The sequence below is a fragment of the Chaetodon auriga genome, chromosome 24 (assembly GCF_051107435.1).
Source record: "Chaetodon auriga isolate fChaAug3 chromosome 24, fChaAug3.hap1, whole genome shotgun sequence".
NCBI lineage: Eukaryota > Metazoa > Chordata > Actinopteri > Chaetodontiformes > Chaetodontidae > Chaetodon > Chaetodon auriga.
The window spans coordinates 1,763,508-1,784,186 of NC_135097.1; the positions used below are offsets into that span (position 1 = coordinate 1,763,508).

At 41.5% G+C, this 20,679-nt stretch overlaps 1 protein-coding gene across 1 annotated transcript; it reads left to right on the forward strand.

Moving 5' to 3' along the window:
* The first annotated feature begins 6,877 nt into the window (after positions 1 to 6,877).
* LOC143317433 (uncharacterized) lies at positions 6,878 to 19,198 on the forward strand. The gene is made up of 10 exons (XM_076725587.1): positions 6,878 to 6,926; positions 8,971 to 9,321; positions 10,711 to 10,924; positions 11,312 to 11,376; positions 12,301 to 12,548; positions 15,342 to 15,459; positions 16,103 to 16,369; positions 16,548 to 16,793; positions 17,527 to 17,667; positions 18,895 to 19,198. The coding sequence occupies exons 1-10, from the start codon at positions 6,878 to 6,880 to the stop codon at positions 18,954 to 18,956; spliced, it is 1,761 nt and encodes a 586-aa protein (XP_076581702.1). The 3' UTR covers positions 18,957 to 19,198.
* The last annotated feature ends 1,481 nt before the right edge of the window (positions 19,199 to 20,679 follow it).

The window sequence follows — 20,679 nt, forward strand, 5'->3', positions numbered from 1 at the left end:
AAATTTAAGGAAGGTGACAGTCTCATCAATGCTCTTCACACATCTGATGTTTCCATCTGCCGATACTTTCCATCTCTTCAGTGGACATTTAAGTCAGATGCTTCATGTCCATGATTAATTCCCTAACTCTGTTTTGCTTAAATTTATCCTCCAACATTTCCACCACAGCCAATAGTTATTTTTTTTATCTTATTTTCTGCATTTTCACTCAGATTTTTTTTTTTTTTTTTTTGGTATCGATTGAAAATCTGCATAAAAAACAGGTAAATGGAAAGTTAATGTGCAGGAGAGCAGTTCTCTGATTTTTAACTGACAGTCTTTCTTCTCAGATGTCTGTCGAGGCGAACTGCTGTCAGCCACTTCCAAAGACTCAGACATCTGCGTCACACCTACACAAGAATGGCACGACAGGTAGCTTACCAACAGCTTTAACAATGGCTGAGGGTGTGCATGTAAAGTGCCATGTTTTGATTAATTATTGGTTGCATTGAGGAATGCACCTATAAAATGATCACCACACTGTTTGATGAAAGCCAGCAGAAGGCCGACATTTAGTGGAATGTAACTGCACAAGAAATACTTGGAAATGTGCCTTTGCCTTTGTTTCCTCCTCCAGGTCTGAGTGCCCTGACAGCACGTGTATACCGAGTGTGGTGTGTGTGTGTGTGTGTGTGTGTGTGTGTGTTTCTGCCCATGTATTACACGGTCACATGTGGGAACAAAATACAGGTCCCCACAATTAAATCATTCCATTTTAGGGTGCAGACTGAGGATAGGGTTACAGGTCAGGTAAGGTTAGGTTAGGGTTAGGAATAGGCAAATAGTGGTTATGGATAGGGTTAGGGTAAGTCTCCATGAAACGAATGTATGTCATGTCATATGTAATGTCCCCGCAAGCAATGAAAACCCCCTGGTGTGTGTGTGTGTGTGTGCGTGCGTGTGTGTGTGTGTGTGTATTTCTGTGTGTGTGGTGCTTGTTGATGTGTGCTACTCATTTTGTATGGAAAGGTTTATAGACAGACATTGTGAGGACTCACCTTTCTTCTGCAGGCCTATAATGTAAATCATTAAATTTTATGGTGAGGACTTGGATTGTGTGTGTGTGTGTGTGTGTGTGTGTGTGTGTGTGTGTGTGTGTGTGTGTGTGCGCGCCAGGCACGGCGCCAGGATTTCGATTTTGGGTGGGCCACAGTAACTTTGGGTGGGCCTCTTAATTACATAAGTTAACACTGTTTCCAAGTGGTAGCCTCACTTGAACAAAAATGACTGGTATCATGCTGTGGAGGGCGACTAGTACGTCTAGCTGATTATGACATGTTCAAAATCTTTTTAAAAAACATTTTCATTGCCGTAGCTTATTATTTCACCACCACAGTTTGTATTTATTACAAGTGGCACACATGACATTTTCACTATGGATCAAATGGATCAATACATCAATTCATTAGGAAAACAGACATTTTAATGGCTGTTCATTCATTTTTGTTTGATCGGACTGGATTACACTTTAAATTGATTGCAAGGTGAGGGAGAAACAGAGCGATGAGAGTACTGGGTGAGCTACAATGACTTTTAACAGGAGAGAGAGCGCGGTGCACTGCGCTGTTCATTCATGACCTTCACTGTCTGTGAACGTCATCTGAAGACAGTCAAGTCAGGCAGGAGTATTTAGCTCTACCTCCCACATTGTCGACATTTTTTAAGTTCTAGTTTCCATGGGAAATGCATTTGCAGGTATATAAAGAAAGCAATGATATGATTTCCTAAATAGGGCGCTTCTACATAGTTGGAAAATGACGTGTTCCTGTATTCAACATAAGACAGAGGGCACGAAATATCCTTTAACTACAGGAGAAGTTTTTATTTAAAATCCTCACAGACACATTTACGACTTGTTTTCTCTTTTGATACTCGCAGTAAAGTCTGCCATAGACAACACGACAAAAATCAGTAACGGCAAAGTGACATTGATCAAGATCAATATTCCTTTATTTGTCCCGCGAGGGGAAATTTCAGAATACAGCAGCATCAGTAAAGATTAGATTAATATAAGAAGTGCAATGCAGATTAGAAACAAAACAGTATATACAAAAGAGTGAGAATTTAAATAAAAATAAAAAGAAAGAAATTGTAAAAAAAATTGTAAGAAATTGTAGATCGTATTTACAGATTGTTATGTACATGTTTTTATTGCATAGCTTATTGTCCAGACTACTGCACTGACTACTTGGAGTAGTTTTTATCGTACAGTCTGACAGCTGCAGGGAGGAATGACCTGCGATACCGCTCCTTCACACACTTTGGATGTAGCATCCTGTCACTGATGGAGCTCCTCAGTGCAGTGAGTGTGTTTTGGAGGGGGTGGGAGTCATTGTCTGTCATCGAGGACAGCTTGGCTGTCACCCCCCCCACCCCCCCACCAGTTCCAGAGGGCATCCCAGGACAGAGCTGGCCTTCCTGATGAGTTTGTCCAGCCTCTTCCTGTCAGCTGTAGTGATGCTGCTCCCCCGACAGACTACACCATAGAAAATGGCAGAGGCCACAACAGAGTCATAGAAGGTCTTCAGGAGTGTCCCACGCACCCCGAAAGACCTCAGCCTCCTGAGCAGAGAGAGTCTGCTCTGCCCTTTTTTTTTTTTTTTTTTTTCTGTCCTTTTTTGTACTGAAACACATTCCCACGCAAATGACATCCATGTGGTGATGGTTTTGGTGAGGCGCAGCAGTCAAAGACTCTGGTGACTCAGTTCTTACTCTTTTAACATACTTAAACATAGATAACTGTTGTGCCATAGCGATGCATTCATTTAACTGTAGCAGCCTGTGCCTACAATATAGAATCCACTGCCCTTCTCAGTCACCATTTTATACCTAACAACCGCCTGATTATGACGCGTGTGCGCAAGTATAATATGTCTGGGGTGACCAATGAGGGCCCGCTGTGACTGGACTAGACCTCACGTGATAATAGCCGAATAAGTGTATTATTATTATTATTATTATTATTATTATTATTATTATTATTATTATTATTATTATTCAAATGGCACATTCTCCAAGTCAGCACAGTGTGGGAACACCATGGCGCTGGGCGGCTCAACGTTGCATTGGTGCGTTTGTGTCTCCTACAAGCGCAGCATCGCTTGAAATGCCTTCCCGGCATCATCATGATTTTTCCCTGACTTGGCCACCGCACCTCTGTATGATGGCATGTCGCCTCATCTGAATCTATTCATGGCGGTGACTTAAACGTTTGGCTCTGATAACGTTTCCTCATTACATGTTCCATTTTTAGGACTTTACCGCACAGCGTTTCCTGGTGTATGATGCAGTGAAATGCTGTCACCTCACCAGTCTAGTTCTCCCTCTGCGTCTTTAACCTCATCCTTCCCACTAGTCCACTTTCTCCACCGCACATCGCCGGTGCCCCTTCTGATGTAAGTCCAACAAGTTTGTCCCAAGGCAGCTTCATACAAAGTAATGTAAGGGGGAAGACCACAGGTTCGCTTCTGAAACAGGACAGGGAGGTATTTTCTGCATTAACCAAATATTCTTTATTGGTGGTGGTGTGGTGTCAGTGTTTCAGCGGGTCAGTAGCGAGTTCAGCAAATTATAAAAAGAGATTATTATCAAAAGAACTAGATTATATAGGTAGTTCAGTACTAGTGCCATTATGACAATTATCATTATTATTATTATAAGTCATAGTATAATTATTAGTATTAGCATCTATTAGTTAGCGTACATACAGTTACGCCAAACTTGGACTGGTCCAAGTACAGCAGCAGATGGGGAGACCAACTTTTAAGTTGCTCACAGAGGTTGACACTCACTGGAACAGCACTTTTCTGATGTTGGAGAGGCTTTTCCAGCCAAGAGCAGAGCCCAGTGGGGGTGGCCCTTGCTTCCTTGAGGACAGATGTTACTGCACCAACTGCTGTGGAGTATGAAACAATTAAAGATGTAGTACATGTTCTTGCCCCATTCCACCAGGAGCTTTCTGCTGAAAAGAGGGTGTCTGCTTCAAAGATTATTCCACTGGTGAAGATGCTAAACCACACGGTTATCAGCAAGTCAGAAGGTCAGCTTAGTTTGAACCTGCTCCAACAGGTCAGCGCATTTCATGGAATTCATCACAACTTGAATCACAGTTGAGATGCAGTATGGACTGATGGCCACTAGATGGCAGAGCAGTCTGTCAACAGACGACTGAAGAGTTGATGGGAGTTGGTGGAGAAGCTGTGGAGGAGAGCCAATACAGACAGTATACTGTACAGACCAGTAAACTGAGACAGTTCACTGGGGAACATACTGGACTTTGACAACATGTGTGTTCTTGTTCTCATTAAAAGTAATGTTGTTTTTGGCAGCCTGTTTTAATTTTAGTCTTAGTCTAGTCTTTGTGTCAAGCTGTCATTTAGTTTTTATTAGTTGTAGTCACAATCATACTCTTTTTAGTCTAGTCAAGTTTCAGTCGACTAAAAGTCAGAGCATTTTAGTCTTATTTTAGTCACAATTACCAATTTAGTCTAGTTTTAGTCGACGAAAAATGTATTTTAATCTATTTTTTGTAATGCAATTGACTATATTGACTATTTAACCCAGTCAATATAGTATAAGTATCTCGTAGTATAGACGAAACCAAAATGTTCTTTTGGTCAAACCCATTTGACAATTCAAACAAGGTTGTCTTATTATATTATTGTTATCTTATACACTCAAGAAAACATCCATTCCAGACACGAACACACTCTGATTTGAATTCACAACATATTTATTTATTTTACCAAGCAAAGCCGGCTGGTCGGCCATCGGTCCTGTTCTCTGCGTCAGCTGTCTGTTGTTAACGCTAAGCTAGCACAGCCGCATCTTCTAAATAATGCTGCGAGTGGTGGTTGAGGAAGTAACACGAACAGCGCCACTAAACGAGACCAAATAACATTAGAACATTTCGTCTCGTCTCATTTTAGTCAATGAAGCATTTCACTTAAAGGAAATTTCATAAGCAGAGCTTTTATTTTGTAAACCACATTTAGTCTCGTTTTTATTCGTCAACAATATTGCATTATATATTTAATTACAGTTATCGTCACATGACCAGCCTTTATGTTGCGGGTGACACATCTATGATCAGTTTGTATCCTGGCAGGTTTAACAGTCTCTGTTTGGTGGTCAGCACAGCTGTTGCAGGCCTCACTCGGCCAAACACAGGGCTCATGCAGCCTCAGTTCAAAGCTTCAGCATGTTTGCTAACCTCTGAAATCTATCGTTGCCGACCGCAGAGAATGGCCTTAAGTCTTTGGCTTTATATCCACGGATGCATCTTGATATTTCTTCATCTGTCGGTCTGTTGTGCAGTAGCAGGACTCCACATGCTTCTTTCAGGCTCCTTTGCCCGGCTGAAGTTTTGTTGTTGTTGTGATTTGAGCTTTTCTGAGTGGTGAAAAGGCTTCTAATTTTTTCTGTGCTTCCTGTAGTGTAGTTGGACGTCATCTGGCACTATTTGCAAATTGTTCAGTGTTTGCCAGTTTCCTTTTCACCATTGTCAGTTCTTGAAACAGGAAAACCAAAATGCTGCTGCACATCAGCTCTAAAAGTCGATGGAGCATCTTCATTCCCACGACAGCATACAGCCATATTTTTATAATGATATTGCAAGATCTGATATGTTGTTAAATCCCTAGTTCTCAGGGAATGATAAACATACCCAGCATGTTTATCATGTTTATCAGTGTCAAGAGGGCTTTGAAACAACATTTACCGTTGAACTCATGAAAATTATGTTGCCAGGCAACAGATGAAAATATAAGATCAGAGATAAGATATGCACAATTTCAAAATATGAACGCGTTAACAGTCAGTATCATTCTTGCCGAGTTACACGTAGACATATTTAAGCGAGAAGTGTTGCACACTAGTTATACATGTACAATCATCAAATGTGAGTTTCATTGGTAGTGTTCAGACATTATGCTCATCAGATCACAAAAACATTGTGTTGAAGAACAGGACAAGATCACAAACTTCTCACATGGTTTCATTTAATCTGCTCAAAGCTCAGCAAGGTTAAACCATTTAATGACTGACAGAAAATTGAAAACTGGAGAAAAGCCCACAAGCTGGAAACAGATTTGTGTCTCAGAACTTAGTTTTCTCTTCATTCGTCTCCTGTCAATCATCTCGTGAGCCGTTTGATGAGTCTTCAGAGGGCCCAACCTCAAGTAAAAATGGCTCTTCCTGGCATTTAATCAGTTTAGGTGTCACCATATATCACATGACGTCCTTTTTACGAGAGCTGTGCAAAGTGCACGAGGTTGCCACATCTGTTAAAGACACCCGTGTCTGTGTGATGTTCAACTCTGCTTTAGAAAGTGGGAAATTACACTTCCAAATTAAACTCTGTCACAAAAGCAAACAAACAAAAAAACACAGAAACCTACAGAGACTTTACATCAAGTTACAGCCGACGACAGCAGAGCAATGAAGGATGTAAACACTGTGTGTGTTTGTGATTTGCATAATTTACTGGCACATTAGAGACTGTACTGAAGAGCTGATTTCTCCATACTGCTATTTTTAACCAGTGCTAATAAAGACACCCTGGTTTCTATTTGTCCAGTCTGAACTATTTACCAACTGTGTTCAAGATTTTGCTTCCATGAAAGTAAAATAGCTGCCACACAGTGTATCAGCACCCTGAGGAGGGAAGCAGCAGAACCGGTGAATATTCCCAGTGGTGTTGAACGCCTCATTGAGCTCCAGTCTGATTGGAAAGTTTGTGAATGAAGTTCAGTGTGACTCTTCAAACAGCCGCTCCCGTTTGCAGAAAACCTTCATTCCTTCACAGCGGAAAGAAAAATCCAACTCGTGTATTTTGGTGATGTGTTGTCGCCTGTTCCTGGTCTCTGCTCTGCTGTCCTATTTCACAGGTATGTGAGAGAGGTTTTTTTTTTTCTTTTAATTGTCCTTTTGAAAGCATTACTTTGCAGGGTTTGTCTGGAACAGATGAGCTACAAACGAATGTGTGAGCAATAAATAGCGTAGACCCGAGAGGAGTTTTCTGTTTGAAAACCAGCCAGAGTTCAGAATCTGTGATCTGTGAAGTGGTTGTGCTGCTGCTCAAACCACCTTCTTCATTTCCAAAGAGACACTGAAAAGTCTGATCTGAACACTGAAAGACTCAGAAGCACTTGCTGAACTGAGTTTGTCACACTTTGTTCTCGAAGAAACTCTTTATTGCTGAGATCAGACTGATTCAAAGATGATCCAGCTGATAGAAAAAAGCTGCATGTGTTTCTGAAGCGTGTTACATCGGTGGAGTGTAAGAAAGTACTCAAGAAGTGTACTTATGTACAATCATGAGGTCTGCTTTCTACTTGTACTCGATTACATTTCAGAGTGAAATATTAGACTTTTTATTCCATTGATGTAAGTCCCACAGATACGTTTCACATTTCAAAAAGACACAATAATAATAACAATAATGACAGGAAACAAAGCACACATGATGAGTTTATGAAATGCAAAAAACATTGTTAAAGATTAAATCAGTCAACCTTTTTCACTTGTCACCCTTTTTAAAAAAGTGGCCTCTAATCATCTGACGACCCCTCAGACTTATCTGGTGACCCTTTGGAGGGGTCCGACCCCTGGGTTGGGCACCACTGGACTAAAACAGCTAACTGTAAATAAAGTAGCTGAAAGTAGCTCCACCTGCAGCAGCTCCAACAGTAAAATGCTGCTTCAAGATTCATTTATTGTATAATTTACTGTAGAATGAATAATTTTACTTTTGATAAGTATATTTTGCTAATAATACTTGTGTACTTTTACTGAAGTAGCAGTTTAAATACAGGACTTTTGCTTTTAATAGAGTACTTTACACGGTCATATTGCTGCTTTATCTTCTCAGTGAACTGTGAAATCCAAATCAAGCTTTCCTTGCAAAATCTGGCTAAACATGTCAGCAAGGCGGACTCTTAAGCATATACGCATCGAAAGGCTCTGGTGTCATAAATGTCAAAAAGCACAGTTAAAACTTTGAAGGGAAAAGTGTTTCATGTATTTTTCCAGTCAAACCTCAGACAAATAAATTACAGTCATACTAACTCCTGCTATACTGCTTCTTACTACTGTTATAGTCCTACTTATCATATTGTAGGCTTGCCAACACAGGTGTGCAGGATGGGTGGATGAGTCATATCATACTAGCAGGCAGTGGAAGAAACAGCATGTAATTCAATCCCAGGAAGTGTTCAAAGAGGAGTTTTGGACAGACAAGCAATTACAGTATGATGCAAGATACATTCCCAGTGTGTTTGTGCTTGTTTTAGTAATCATTTTGTCTTTCTAGGTGTGTTTTTCACAGCATTATTGGCTTCAGATTAAGTTCTGTCTACCTGCTGCACAGTCTTTGACTTGTGTCCGGTTCAATCAAAGAGTCCTTAATTTAAACGACTTTTAAAGTCTGCAGGGACAATTGTACTCTTCCACCAGCCAGACTGAAATGAGCTGCAGTACCATCTTGGGCCACAGTATACGAGTCAATGGGATGATGGCACTGTTTCAACATTACATGCAAGAAGAAATTTAGAGGTCTAAACTAAAAGTTAACTGTGCAGATGGGAAATGTTGTTCTTTACTGTCATTGCCTCATTATTCTTGGCTCTTTCCAGTTTATTAGGCACACAACTAAAACAGCTGTGCAATTAATTCTGCCAAAGGTTGTAGTGTTGAGTTTTCATCGAAACTAATTTAGAGAGTTGTTGATTCAGCTTCAGTGTTGTTTTGGAGGCTGTAGTTTGTGGTGCTGTTGAAATGTACTGCATTATATTGAGGTGTTTGTAATATTTTTTCCACCATTTGTTTCAGTGAGAGTTGACTAAATGTCGTAAACAGCCCCATCATAACACCATAGCCAGTGTGTAGTGTCTGTCTCTAAGTTATTTATTTGTATGTTTTGCATTTTTCAAGGCAATTCCTTGGTGCATGGTCCACCTGAGATGGTCCTGGCCTTTGCTGGCGAGGATGTCATCCTTCCCTGCAGCTACAACATCACTGGCAGCGATGACTTTCCAACGGTGGAGTGGTCCAAGGAAGGCCTGCAGCCAAACGTCATCTTCTTGTACCGGGATGGCTGTGAGACCCATGAGATGAAGAATCCGTCCTTCCAGTACAGGACAAGCTTCATTTCTAAAGAACTGAAAAACAGAAACATTTCATTAAGGATCTCAAATGTGCAGCTGTCTGATGCAGGGAAATACCAATGCATGAGGCTCTGGAAGAATGCCCCCCGGGACATCACCACAGTGGAGCTTGTTGTGGGTACGTCCAGTCAAGTTTGTTTATGGCAAAGGTTTTGTAGCAGCATCATAGTTATGTAAAAACTCCAGGCCTGAAAGTTTGGTCCTAGCCGATCCATCCCAGTGCATTCAAGGATGATCAACCCTCAGGACTGACCCTGACCATCCTTCAGGCCTGACCCTGATCAACCCTCAGGCCTGACCCTGATCAAGCTACATGCTGCAAAATTTATAGCATAAGCTAGTTTGCACAAACCCAGACTATGATGTGATAAAATTACCTAAAAACTCAATGATAAGCACCAGAAACTGACCTTAATCAGGCCTGAGCCCAAACGAGTTGATTTACTCAGCCAGTATTTTACTTTCTCTCTCTTTTGACCCCTTGCATATGTGTTTTTTTGACAGGTGCAGGGTTCAGACATGGCTGAGCAAAGTGTGCCTGGGGCCAGTATTTGTTGTAAAGTCTGCATGACTCAGCATAGATTTTATTTAAGAAAGATTTAATCACCAAGCTTAAAGTTCTGCCACTAGCAAGATTTTTCTCGCTCGTTGGATTAAATCATTTGATGCGTTAGAGGCTGTCTATAGAACTCCATCGGTCTACCCTGCATGTTGGAAAAACTGACGGCATGGGGTCCCGACCAAGCATCCATATGTGACGACGGATGTGAGGACGGGTTGCTCCTGAGCCAGCAGTCTCATTTAAATCCAAAGAAGAGGGAACTGTTCGAGAGCGTCTTTACTGAAACACTGCAGGCTTTGTGAGGATGAAGTATCTCACTTTGGAGTGAAGTCCTCGGTGATGACGTAAATGCTGCTTGTGGTTATATTTGAAAATCTTTGGGTTCTGGACTGTTGATATTACATGTATTAAAATTTAATTTCTGAACAGTATACAGATTATTTAATAACAAAACATTGTGCTGTCATGGCAAATAGAATAAATCCATCACAGTCACACAGGGCTCGCGAGTTGTAGTTGTAGAATTCCACAGTTTCGGTGTCGATCACAGTTATGAGCTTTAAGGAGTATCCATGATTTGATTACAGGTGTGTTTGTGTTTTAAGAGTTTTCTTTGTAATTAAATCACTGTATCTTGTTCTTCATTGTTCCGGAAGCTAAAAATAGTGTGAGTGTGTGGAAACCAAAGCTGACAATAAAGTCTGTTACACATTTAGCTGTCGCCACTCCAAGCTGGTCGGGCGTGGCACCATTCGTTTCAGTGGTTAGTTATTAATTTACTTCCCCCCATCAAAGTGTTTCTCCTGTCAAACTGATGTTTTTATCTCTCACAGAGCGCAGATAAAATGGCTTTTTCAAGCATTGTCCCCATTAATATTTGCTAGATTATCACTGAAATGGATGGAAGAGTCAAAGGTCACACCTGATGTAACTGTGTTTTTGCAGGTGCAGTTTCTGAGCCAAAGCTCTCCGTGGTTTCAGCAGAGAGTGCAGGAGTGACTCTTCAGTGTGAGGCTGACTGCTGGCTGCCAGAACCAGAGATCAAGTTTCTGGATGATCAGGGACACGACATCCCGGCACGTGACCCAAAAAGACGTCAACATGCCAGTGGATGTTACACTGTGACCCGTAGAGTGACTCTCCAGGATGCCACCAGCAGGTCCAAATTCAGTTTATTACTCAAACTTAAAGTCATATCCTATGGGAGGCCCCTTTTTTGTGCTTTCACCTAAAAAAAAGTCATTTATGTTATCAAACATAACCCGGACAGTTGTGTTTTCAGGCGTGTTGGTTTGATATCTGTGAATCTTGTGCAGAAACATGGAATCAGACAAGTCCGCAGGTCCCTTTGTGCTTATACTTACTGTCACTAATCAAGAAGATTAGTGACAGTAAGAACATTAGTTCACGTCTGCAGGAAAGACGACAGCACCACAAATATGTGCTGAATCGTGTGTTGTGCACACTTCTTTTCACCATAAGAATCCATTTCATGTAAGATTTATACACTAAACTTAAAAATTATCCTGATGCCTTTTCATCACAGCGTCGCCTGCCGAGTTCAGCAGCCACAGATCAACCAGACCAGGAACACAGAGATTCTCATACCAGGTGACTCACCTGAAACACCTGAATTCACAGTTTGAGTTGATACAGTCGAGTTTCTTCATCACATTTGTGTCTTGATATTTTGTATTTTACTCTTTCTTATGTTTTTGATAAAGAAATGATTTCGATGTCATACTTTCCTTCCAGTACTTTTGGAAGCTTTTCATCTCATCATCTCAGCATTTCCAGGGTTGTAGTAACTTGAGATTATTAAATTCAAATTTAAGACTTCAGATTTTGACAGCTAGATTCTGCTACTGGATACCGGAGCCTTCTCTTTAAAATGCATCAGACGTCACTTACTGTCTCTGTATATTTTACTTATTTTACTTTTACTTGTATTTTATATATATAATTTACTGTATTCTCCTTTCAGTTGACTGCATGAGATCCTGCCTTCTACCCACTGGCCTCACAGCTGGAGGGACGGCTTTACTTCTGTTAGCCTTTTTTGGATTAACTGTCTTATTGTGGAAGAGATTTGGTGCATCTGGTAAGTTGCCAGCACTGAGACAATACTGGATTTGGCACAGAAACTCACTTCTAAGTTATAAAAAGCAGCAACAGTGCACATCTAGTGCAAGCCTGGTCAAACACTGACCAACCGAGCGCTCTCTCTGTTTGGGGGTTTTATATCTTGAAGTAACATCAGAAAAAGCATTTGTAAAACTTTAGGAATTAATGTTTAAAATCAGTGAACATAAATTGAGGTGTGCAGAAAGGTGGCAGCATGCAGAGAGGAAGACTTTAAATGTGAAGCAAGAGTGAATCAACCTCAGACTCATGCTGTACTATTGGGTCTTGTCTTCTTTGTCTGTCAGGTATCATAAGGTTGCGCTCACCAATTTAATTGCTGAGATTTGTGAAAATGGAATTATCCTTCAATAAAATAGTACTGTAACTGCTTTTTTTTTCTTATTCACACAGTAGGAGGAGAAAAAGGGTCGTTGACGAGGCAGTCGTCAGATGAAAGCACACTGAGCTCCGCCTATGACGAAAAACCACTTCTGCAGAGCATCAGGATTGATAGGCCAGACAGCGTGGGAAACAACGCCATCGAGAGGCTGACAAGAGAGGTGGCTGACCTCAAATCAAAGCTTCACCAGAAACAAATGATCATCTTGCGGCTCCAGAGCGACAACAGATCTCCGCTCAATCCCGCTGTGCCAACGATGGTGTGCAATCCTGCAGCTTCAACCAACAGCAACCCTCCAGAGCCTGACAACTTACCCCAGCGTCAGGGTTCAAAACCTGTTACCTCACGACGACACAGCAATCCAGCATCTGGCGGCCCGACCCAAAGAAACCTTGGTTTGGACAGCAGCCCCGCTGTTTTGAACTGGTCTTTTCTAGCCAACACGTCAAAGAGAAAGCTCAGCACTCAATCAATGAGAGAGTCTTCTTGGTCCAGTCAAGAAATTTTCACAGTTCAACGTCGACATTCCTCAGCTCCACTGTCAATCAATAATCGCTTCTCACTTCTGGCAAATTTTACCGAGGAAACGTAGCTGCTGATGTCATGAGAAAACAGCACAGGCAGTAAAACCTACCAAATAATTACTGTAGTCCGTTATATTTTTACATGTATTTTATGCCAACAGATCAAGTATGATGTTTCAGTCAATAGGCACTTTATTTCAGTCAAAACAAGCAGCTACTTGCAACAGATTTCAAGAATTCATTTCATCAGTTGCGGGCGGCACGGTGGCACGGCAGGTAGTGCGCGTGCCTCACAGCAAGAAGGTCGCTGGTTCGATCCCCAGCTGGGTTAGGCTCCAGTCCCCCACAACCCCGAAAGGGATAGGCAGGTATAGAAGATGAATGAATGAATGAATTTCATCAGTTGAACTTTACAGGCAGACTTTGTTGTAGCTAGCTGTTTCCCTGTGTTTCCAGTCTTTATGCTAAGCTAACCAGGTACTGCCTCAGGCTAGACTCGAGAGAGCGATGAATCCTCTTGTCTAATTCTTGCCTCTTTTCCCCAAATGTCAAACTTTTCCTTTACATACATGTTTCTTCTTCTGCCTCTCATTCATGCTAATCGCTGATCCATTGCTTCGCTGTCAGTCAGTATTCTGATCTTCAGCTCACGATTCACCCACTTATGCTGATTATTTACGTCTGAAGGTTTATTAAGTGCAACTCCACCGGCTCTTTAACATACAGTGAGATTCTCACAACCATCTATCCGCATTCCGTTCATTTTAAAAACATATTAATTAATGAAGCAAAACGCATAACAGTACCTGCTAAAGTGGGTGTAGCTGATGTAGCTCTTCACAAATGCAGAGCTCTATAAACTGGACTTAAGTCCTTCATTGAACAAACTGGGGGACATGTTATAAATTTGCCTCACAACAGATGTAAATACTCATACGGTGAAAATTCTGCCTGCAAGTTAGTGCAGCACTTTGCACACAAAGGGACTTTACACCACAGATTGTTTCACAATGTCTTTATGGAGACAGACAGCAACGCTGCATGTTATCACCACAAGTCTTTGGACAGGAAAGCAGAGGTGGACAAGTAGGTTCAGAGTTCTTTCTATGTTCCTGAGAACTTTCAGGTTTGATCCTCAGTTTTATGTGTTGGCTGTTGTTCGGCTGCAGCATTCTGCTCGCTTTCTGGACATCTCTACAGATGTTAAACACATGCCCTTGGTTTAAATGTGAGTTTATCTTGTGACGAAATATTGATTCTTTATTTAATTCGCATTCTTAATTTTTTATGTAAATAATGAACAATGTTTTTAATGTTGATATTATTTATGTCCACCGCATCCTGTCATGAAATAAAGCACTATCTGTTTCATTTCAATGCTCTCTTCATTCACAATTTGTCCAGTCCAGTTTGTTCACCTCAACAACAAACTGGACTGGTCAAATAACACAGATGCCCTGTACAGGAGGCGCCAAAGTCGTCTGCACCTGCTAAGAAGACTGAGGTCCTTTGGAGTATGTAGGACACTGTTAAAAACTTTGTATGACTGTGATGGCATCTGCAGTTTTCTGTGCAGTGGTCTGCTGGGGCTGTGGAAGCTCTGAGAGGGACAGGAAAAAACTTAACAAACTGGTCAGGAGCGCTGGCTCTGTCCTGGACTGCCCTCTGGACACCATCAAGGAGGTGGGTGAGAGGAGGATGTTAGCCAAGCTGATATCAATCATGGAGAACCCATCCCACCCCCTGCATGAGACGGTGGGGGGCTTCAGCAGCTCCTTCAGTAACACATGACTGCATCCAGTCTGTAAGCAAGAACGCTGCCACAGGTCCTTCATCCCAACATCTGTCAGACTGTTAAACTCCAGCATCATGTGATGTAGCGCTGCATTGATGCTTCTTTCTCAATTCTACATCATACCCACTTTTTGATTGTACTGCTGTTTCAATGCTAATATCTGCTCACATTATCCATTTCACCTGGTGCAATTACTAAGTTGTGTATTTCTCTCAACTGTGCAATAACACTATTTATTATCCATATTGGCGACTGTATTTTTATAAACTGTATATATTGTGCATATATATAAACCCAGTATTTCTCAAGTGAAAGAGTATTCTCTCAAACACAATACAATGCATGGCATGTCAGTTTTTCTCATAAGACTACTAGCAACAGTTCTAGAGACCTGGAAAGAAAAAGAGCGCCCCCCAGTGAAAGAATGATAACACTTTTGTTGTTAGACAGAGGTTTTAATCTACCAGCAGTCAGTGTTTCAGAACGTTTCTGACAGATTTGATGAGGTAGAACCAAAAAAGTGTTTGTTTTCAGAGTTTACTGACATTGTAATCAGTCAGTTGAGTTGATTCTCTGAGCTGGAGCTTAAGGTCACCTGCAGCTTCTCAGCTCCTGTAGTTGCTGCTGGGTCCACAGCTTGTTTGGAAAAGTGCTGAATGACTGATTAAATCAAAGGTTTTGTTGTTGCAACCAAAATTTTTGAAGCCAGCTTGAGAGTGTTTCACACATGAAGCTGCTCGAAGAGCGAGGGGGGAGTCGCTCAGAGAGGAAGTGCAGAGACGAGGCTGTCGGTCTGTCCCTCACTTGCTGGTGGGACAGGATGCAGTTGACACCGTTCTGCCTCATGCTGTGTGAGTACAAACTGGCGTTTATTTACTGCATAGAAAATAACCTCTTTTTTAAAGTGCCAAGTGTCTCCTGACACACTGCTGACAGATACTTCAGTGTCTTCTTGAATCAAATTTCTTATTTGCGTTCTTTTCTATTTTGATTTATTCTTGCCTTGTGCTGTTTTTTATTCTTCTTTCTTTTGTAATTTCTCTCTTCTTCTTCTGTTACATTCTCTCCATCTTTCATCACGCCTCTCTCACTCGCTTCCATTCCTCAAACCTTCTTGTTGTCCATCCTGCCTTTTTCATTTTTCCCCTTTGTTTTTTTGTTTGTTTGTTTTTTGTTTGTTTTTTTACCTTTCTCTTTTCATGTGTTTCTGTATTACTGTTTTTTCTTGCCCACTCTTCCTTGGACATGTTTCACACTTTCCTCTCCGCACTTTGTCTGCTTTTCTTCTTGTTTTTGTTTTCTTCTGTCGTCCATTTGTTTCTTCCTGACTTTTTTCACCTTGTTACGTTGTTCCATCCTTTCTTTTTTCTTTTTTATTTCCTTATTTTCATATACCTATTGGCCCTTTATTTGTCCCTTCTGTGCCTGCTTCTTTCTGTTTGCTTTTGTTGTTTCTTCTCTTGTTCTCGTTTGTTCCTTCGTTCCTTCGTCCAGCCTGTCTTCGGGTCAGCCCTGACAGGTCTCAGTTCTTCAGGTACGACTCCATCTCTCTGAGCTGCGAGCATCAGTCGAACTCCACCGGTTGGAAGGTGAAGAGGAAAACCACAGGGGGCGGGGTCAGACCCTGCTCCTCCGGCTGGGGCTCCACGTCCTCGGGCTCCAGCTGCATCATCGGAAACACCTACCCGTCTGACAGCGGGGTGTACTGGTGTGAGTCTGAAGACGGGCAAAGGAGCAACAGCGTCAACATCACCATCACCGGTATTGCACACAGCACTGAAAACATGATGAGGTGTTTCATGTTCTGCTGCCTCGAGTTAAAATTAAGGATGCATTGAATAGATCAGACTTTACATCAGAAACCACTTATGACATGTCTCTGAACAGGGCTACGCTAGAAAAGAAAAGAAAAGAAAATGTGTTTTTTCCTATTCTGAAGATCGTACTGTGATCCTGGAGAGTCCGGTCCTTCCTGTGTCGGAGGGAGCTGCTGTGATTCTGCGCTGCAAAGCTGAGACAAACTCCTCCGACCACATGTTTAATTACTACAAAGACGACCGCTCCATCAGCAGCAACTCCACAGGAGAGATGACCATTCACAGTGTCTCGAAATCTGATGAAGGGCTGTACAAGTGCAGCATCACTGGAGGTGGAGAATCCATAGGCAGCTGGATGGCTGTTGACGGTGAGATAAACAGTGTCCATCTGCTTCATAACTGTGCAAAACTCTGTCAGATATATTCAACATTTTTTTAAAAGTGAATTAAAAGAGCACTCCAGTGATTAAGCATTGCGCTCAAGATGGACAGTTTTTCTAAAAAAAAAAAGGTCAAAATTGATGCGGCAATACCATCTTTTTTATTTCATGCTTTCTTCTTCCTTGTCAAAATCTGGCACCTATATTACCCACAATGCAAACTGTCCACTGGCAGTTCTTTTGGAGGTTTGGATGTGTTATGCTAAGCAGCTAATGTAGCCTCAAGTCACTAGCCACAACCATAATTGCTCGCTAAATAAGCTGGAGTTTCTCATCTGCAGCTGAAGATCTTATTTCTTTTGACCTCCAACTTCTCACCTGGCTAAGGTGAGGCAGACGTGTACTCCAGGGTGTGTCAGGGCACTGTGACATCACTGCTGGGGTGGCTACAGGTACAACAGTGCTACATAGCTCAGCCACACAAGTCACTGATTTTATTTTGGTATCAAGAATGCCCATGGAGGTACTGAGCACTAGTAGCGCTATGGAGCAATGTTTTTATGAGTGGGCCCCATTTTCATTTGCTTTGATGCTTGTCCGCCATTCCACTGATTGACACTTGCCAGGAAAAAAAACAACACGAGAGCAAAGCCGAGGAAGAGGATGGCTAGCTATGCAAGCATTCAGACCTCAGTGCATAAGAGTTTATTTATCCTCACAGGTTCTCTTCCACCTTCATCTTCAGCTCCATCAGATTCCACTTCATATTTTCATCACAGACTGATGTGTCACCTGGTAGTGGGAGCTCCGTACCTGCTGTCCACCATCTTACTGGGACTCATATACAAAGACAGGAAGAGAGGTAGGAACCAGCAAATGTCTAAGAAGACAGTCTTGCTTCTACTAGTTAATATTGGGTAATGAGATCAAGTAATAAGAAACCAAACGGTGTTAGCAGCTCGGTAAGTTTCTCTGTTTGGTTTCTGAGACACTTTCTACATCTTTCAAGCCTGTCCTGTAGTCCTTCAAACTGTTGGATTTGGAAAGAAAGTGAGTGAAAAACAGTCAGGTGTCATCTGCGTAACGAATGAGTTCAGTAATTATTTTTACTCACAATATGGCCAGTAATCAGAATTGAGGTTTTACTCCAGGTGTGAACCTTGTGATGAACCTGTACACATGTACACAACCCTAATCCATTGAAGCTGATTGGCTCAAGTTAGATCAAACCTCTCCTCACACTCATCAATGAGTCAGTTACAGTTGTCTGTAGTTACAGTACAAACAGGTGCTGCTAGCAGCTAATGCAGCATGACTGTTCCTCCCCATCCTCAGGAAAACAGCCCGTGCAGGCAGGTTATTGCAAGTCAAGCTTGTTAGGTGGTCATCTGTAGTGGTTGTAGTATGTTTGACAGGAGCAAAGGAGGAAGGATGAATGGGTCAGCACTGACCCATTCTAACTTTCATAACTTATTATTAACATGCTTATTTGAGCCAAAACCGCGATCTTTCCTTAAACCTAACCAAGCAGTTTTGGTACCGAAGCAAACTGCGACCATTTCACAACGTTTACCATGTGATGACGAAGTTCCGATACAATGAAGGTCCGCTACATTTGTTGCTGCTACTCTCCAAGCTTTATGTCATTTTGGGAGACAATGGCAGTCGACATATTCAGTCATCCGAGGTGTGAGGACGTGTCGATGAGGAGTGCAAACAGGCTTCCTGTTCTTAAAATGCCGCGACGGAGTGATGCATCCTGCTTTGCACCTTCTTACTGTCTATGTTGAAGCTACAAAACAGAAAGGCTCAAAGTGCAGCGCTGTCACAGTATTCAGACAATGACAGCCAGAAGGGAGTCTTTCTTCTATGGTGGGTTTGAGGTTGGAGGTAAATTCCAATATTGCAACACAGTGTGCAGGTGTTTTTTTTCAGTTATTAATCAGATTCACTAAACAGCACTAAAACAGGTTAACAGGTTGCTCTTAAAGAAACCCAAACATCTTAATCTGAGTAAAGCCTTTTACTGATTATTATGATCATTATTAAGACAGAAATCTATGAGCCACTGATCTCTCTCTGCTCACAGCAGCTCGGACGGTTGCAGAGAGAGGAGGCAGCAACACTGTCATCATGGAAATAGTCGTGTAGTCCGACAAACGGAAGAAAGCAGCAAAGAAATTCTGCGTCATGTGACCCTCCACCGCAGGACGCCCTGGAGATCAATGTTACCACCGGCGTGAATTCTCTGCAGGATTTAATCAATAGCATCAACTGAACATGCCATGACCTCTGGATCCCGACCAAGTAAATCATGTTTGATGTGTTATCCTTCAAATCCAAGCTAGACTCCTTTAAACACTGATCCGTAACATCAACCTCCACCCACAGAAACTCGACCACGTACAAGTTCAGATATAAATAAAGAGAGTTTAAGTCGTCCTTCTCGTGTCTGTTCCTTCATAAACTTGTCCTTCACTCAGAAGTGACTCCCATCAGTGCTGGATTAGAGGAACATGTAAATGTATATTGGATTGTATGTTGTGAAATGTGTAAACATCTTGAGAAGGAAGTGTGTGTGTGTGTGTGTGTGTGTGTGTGTGTGTTGGTGTGTGCGTGTTAGAGGCGTGTTTGTGGTTTGTTTTCACCATGGAAACGTGTGTGAGGTGTGAAGTTTTAGCCCAGCTTTCTAGTGTCCTTTTTCTCCATTTGACATTTAGTCTTGGTCCAGAATTTACACTCAACTCTTTCACTGGATAATGACTCAATGCTTCTGTCAACTGCCTTTTAGTTCTTTATTCTTTTATCACAGTCCACCTTAAATGACAAACGGGACAAGCACACATGACAACATGAGAGCTGTCATCGTCAGTGATTGACTGAATCAGCCTTACCTGCGTGTGAGGGTCGGCTGTGGTGGCTATCAGCACTTAAACTAGGCCAGAGTCATTTCTCAGAAGTGGAAACAAAGACCGGACATGGTGACACCTTCAAACCCACAAACAGGCCGACGACTAGAAGACAGACATGTCCGATTAAAACTGAGAACGTTGTAAAATGATTCAACATTCTTTAAATAAAACAGCATTTTGTTTGGAATCAGGCGAACAGGTAAGAGGACGTGCTTTGGAAGATTTCATTTAATTCAGTGTAATTTGTATTTTGCAGCGCGACTGGAAACTTCTGCGGTTTGGTCGACGTGCTTTGTGGATTTTTGGTAAAACGACTTTCAGAGACCAGAATGTGAATGTCCTCTCACAGTACACATCTTCATGTTTTCATGCATTACACCGAAGGTTTCATCATTTAATGACGGAGGAAATGTTCAAGAACATGTTAAAAACACATTCTTTTTCATTAACAAACTACAGTTTTCCTCTCAGCATCTCGTGTCCAGATGTGTCACAGCTTCAAAAACTGAATCCCCATGTGTGATTCTGGTTGTGAGTACAAGTACAAGAAAACCTTTTATGTACAGTGTTTATGGACAAAATTATCAAAACAGAGAAACACATTAAGAAAAATAAAGAAATATAGAAATTAAATATTGAAAGAAATGCAGCTAAGAAATAAAAGCGCACTTTAATATTTTCACACAAAAACTTTAAGACCTCCACCTTAAAATAAGGCGATAAATTAATTGGCATTTATTTCAATTATTAGGTTTAAATATTTCAAGTCAGGCCAATTTATTTATTTGTGCAGCCTATTATTACAAATCACAGCACGCTCATTCATTCACAAAAAAAAGTCATTCAGTCAAACTTTTCATCCGTTACTCACTACAATCAGTGTCATTCTCTTTATTCTGGTTTCTAAAAAATACAATTTAGTTAACGTTTGAGGTCAGATCGCTGATAGTTTTACTGATGGT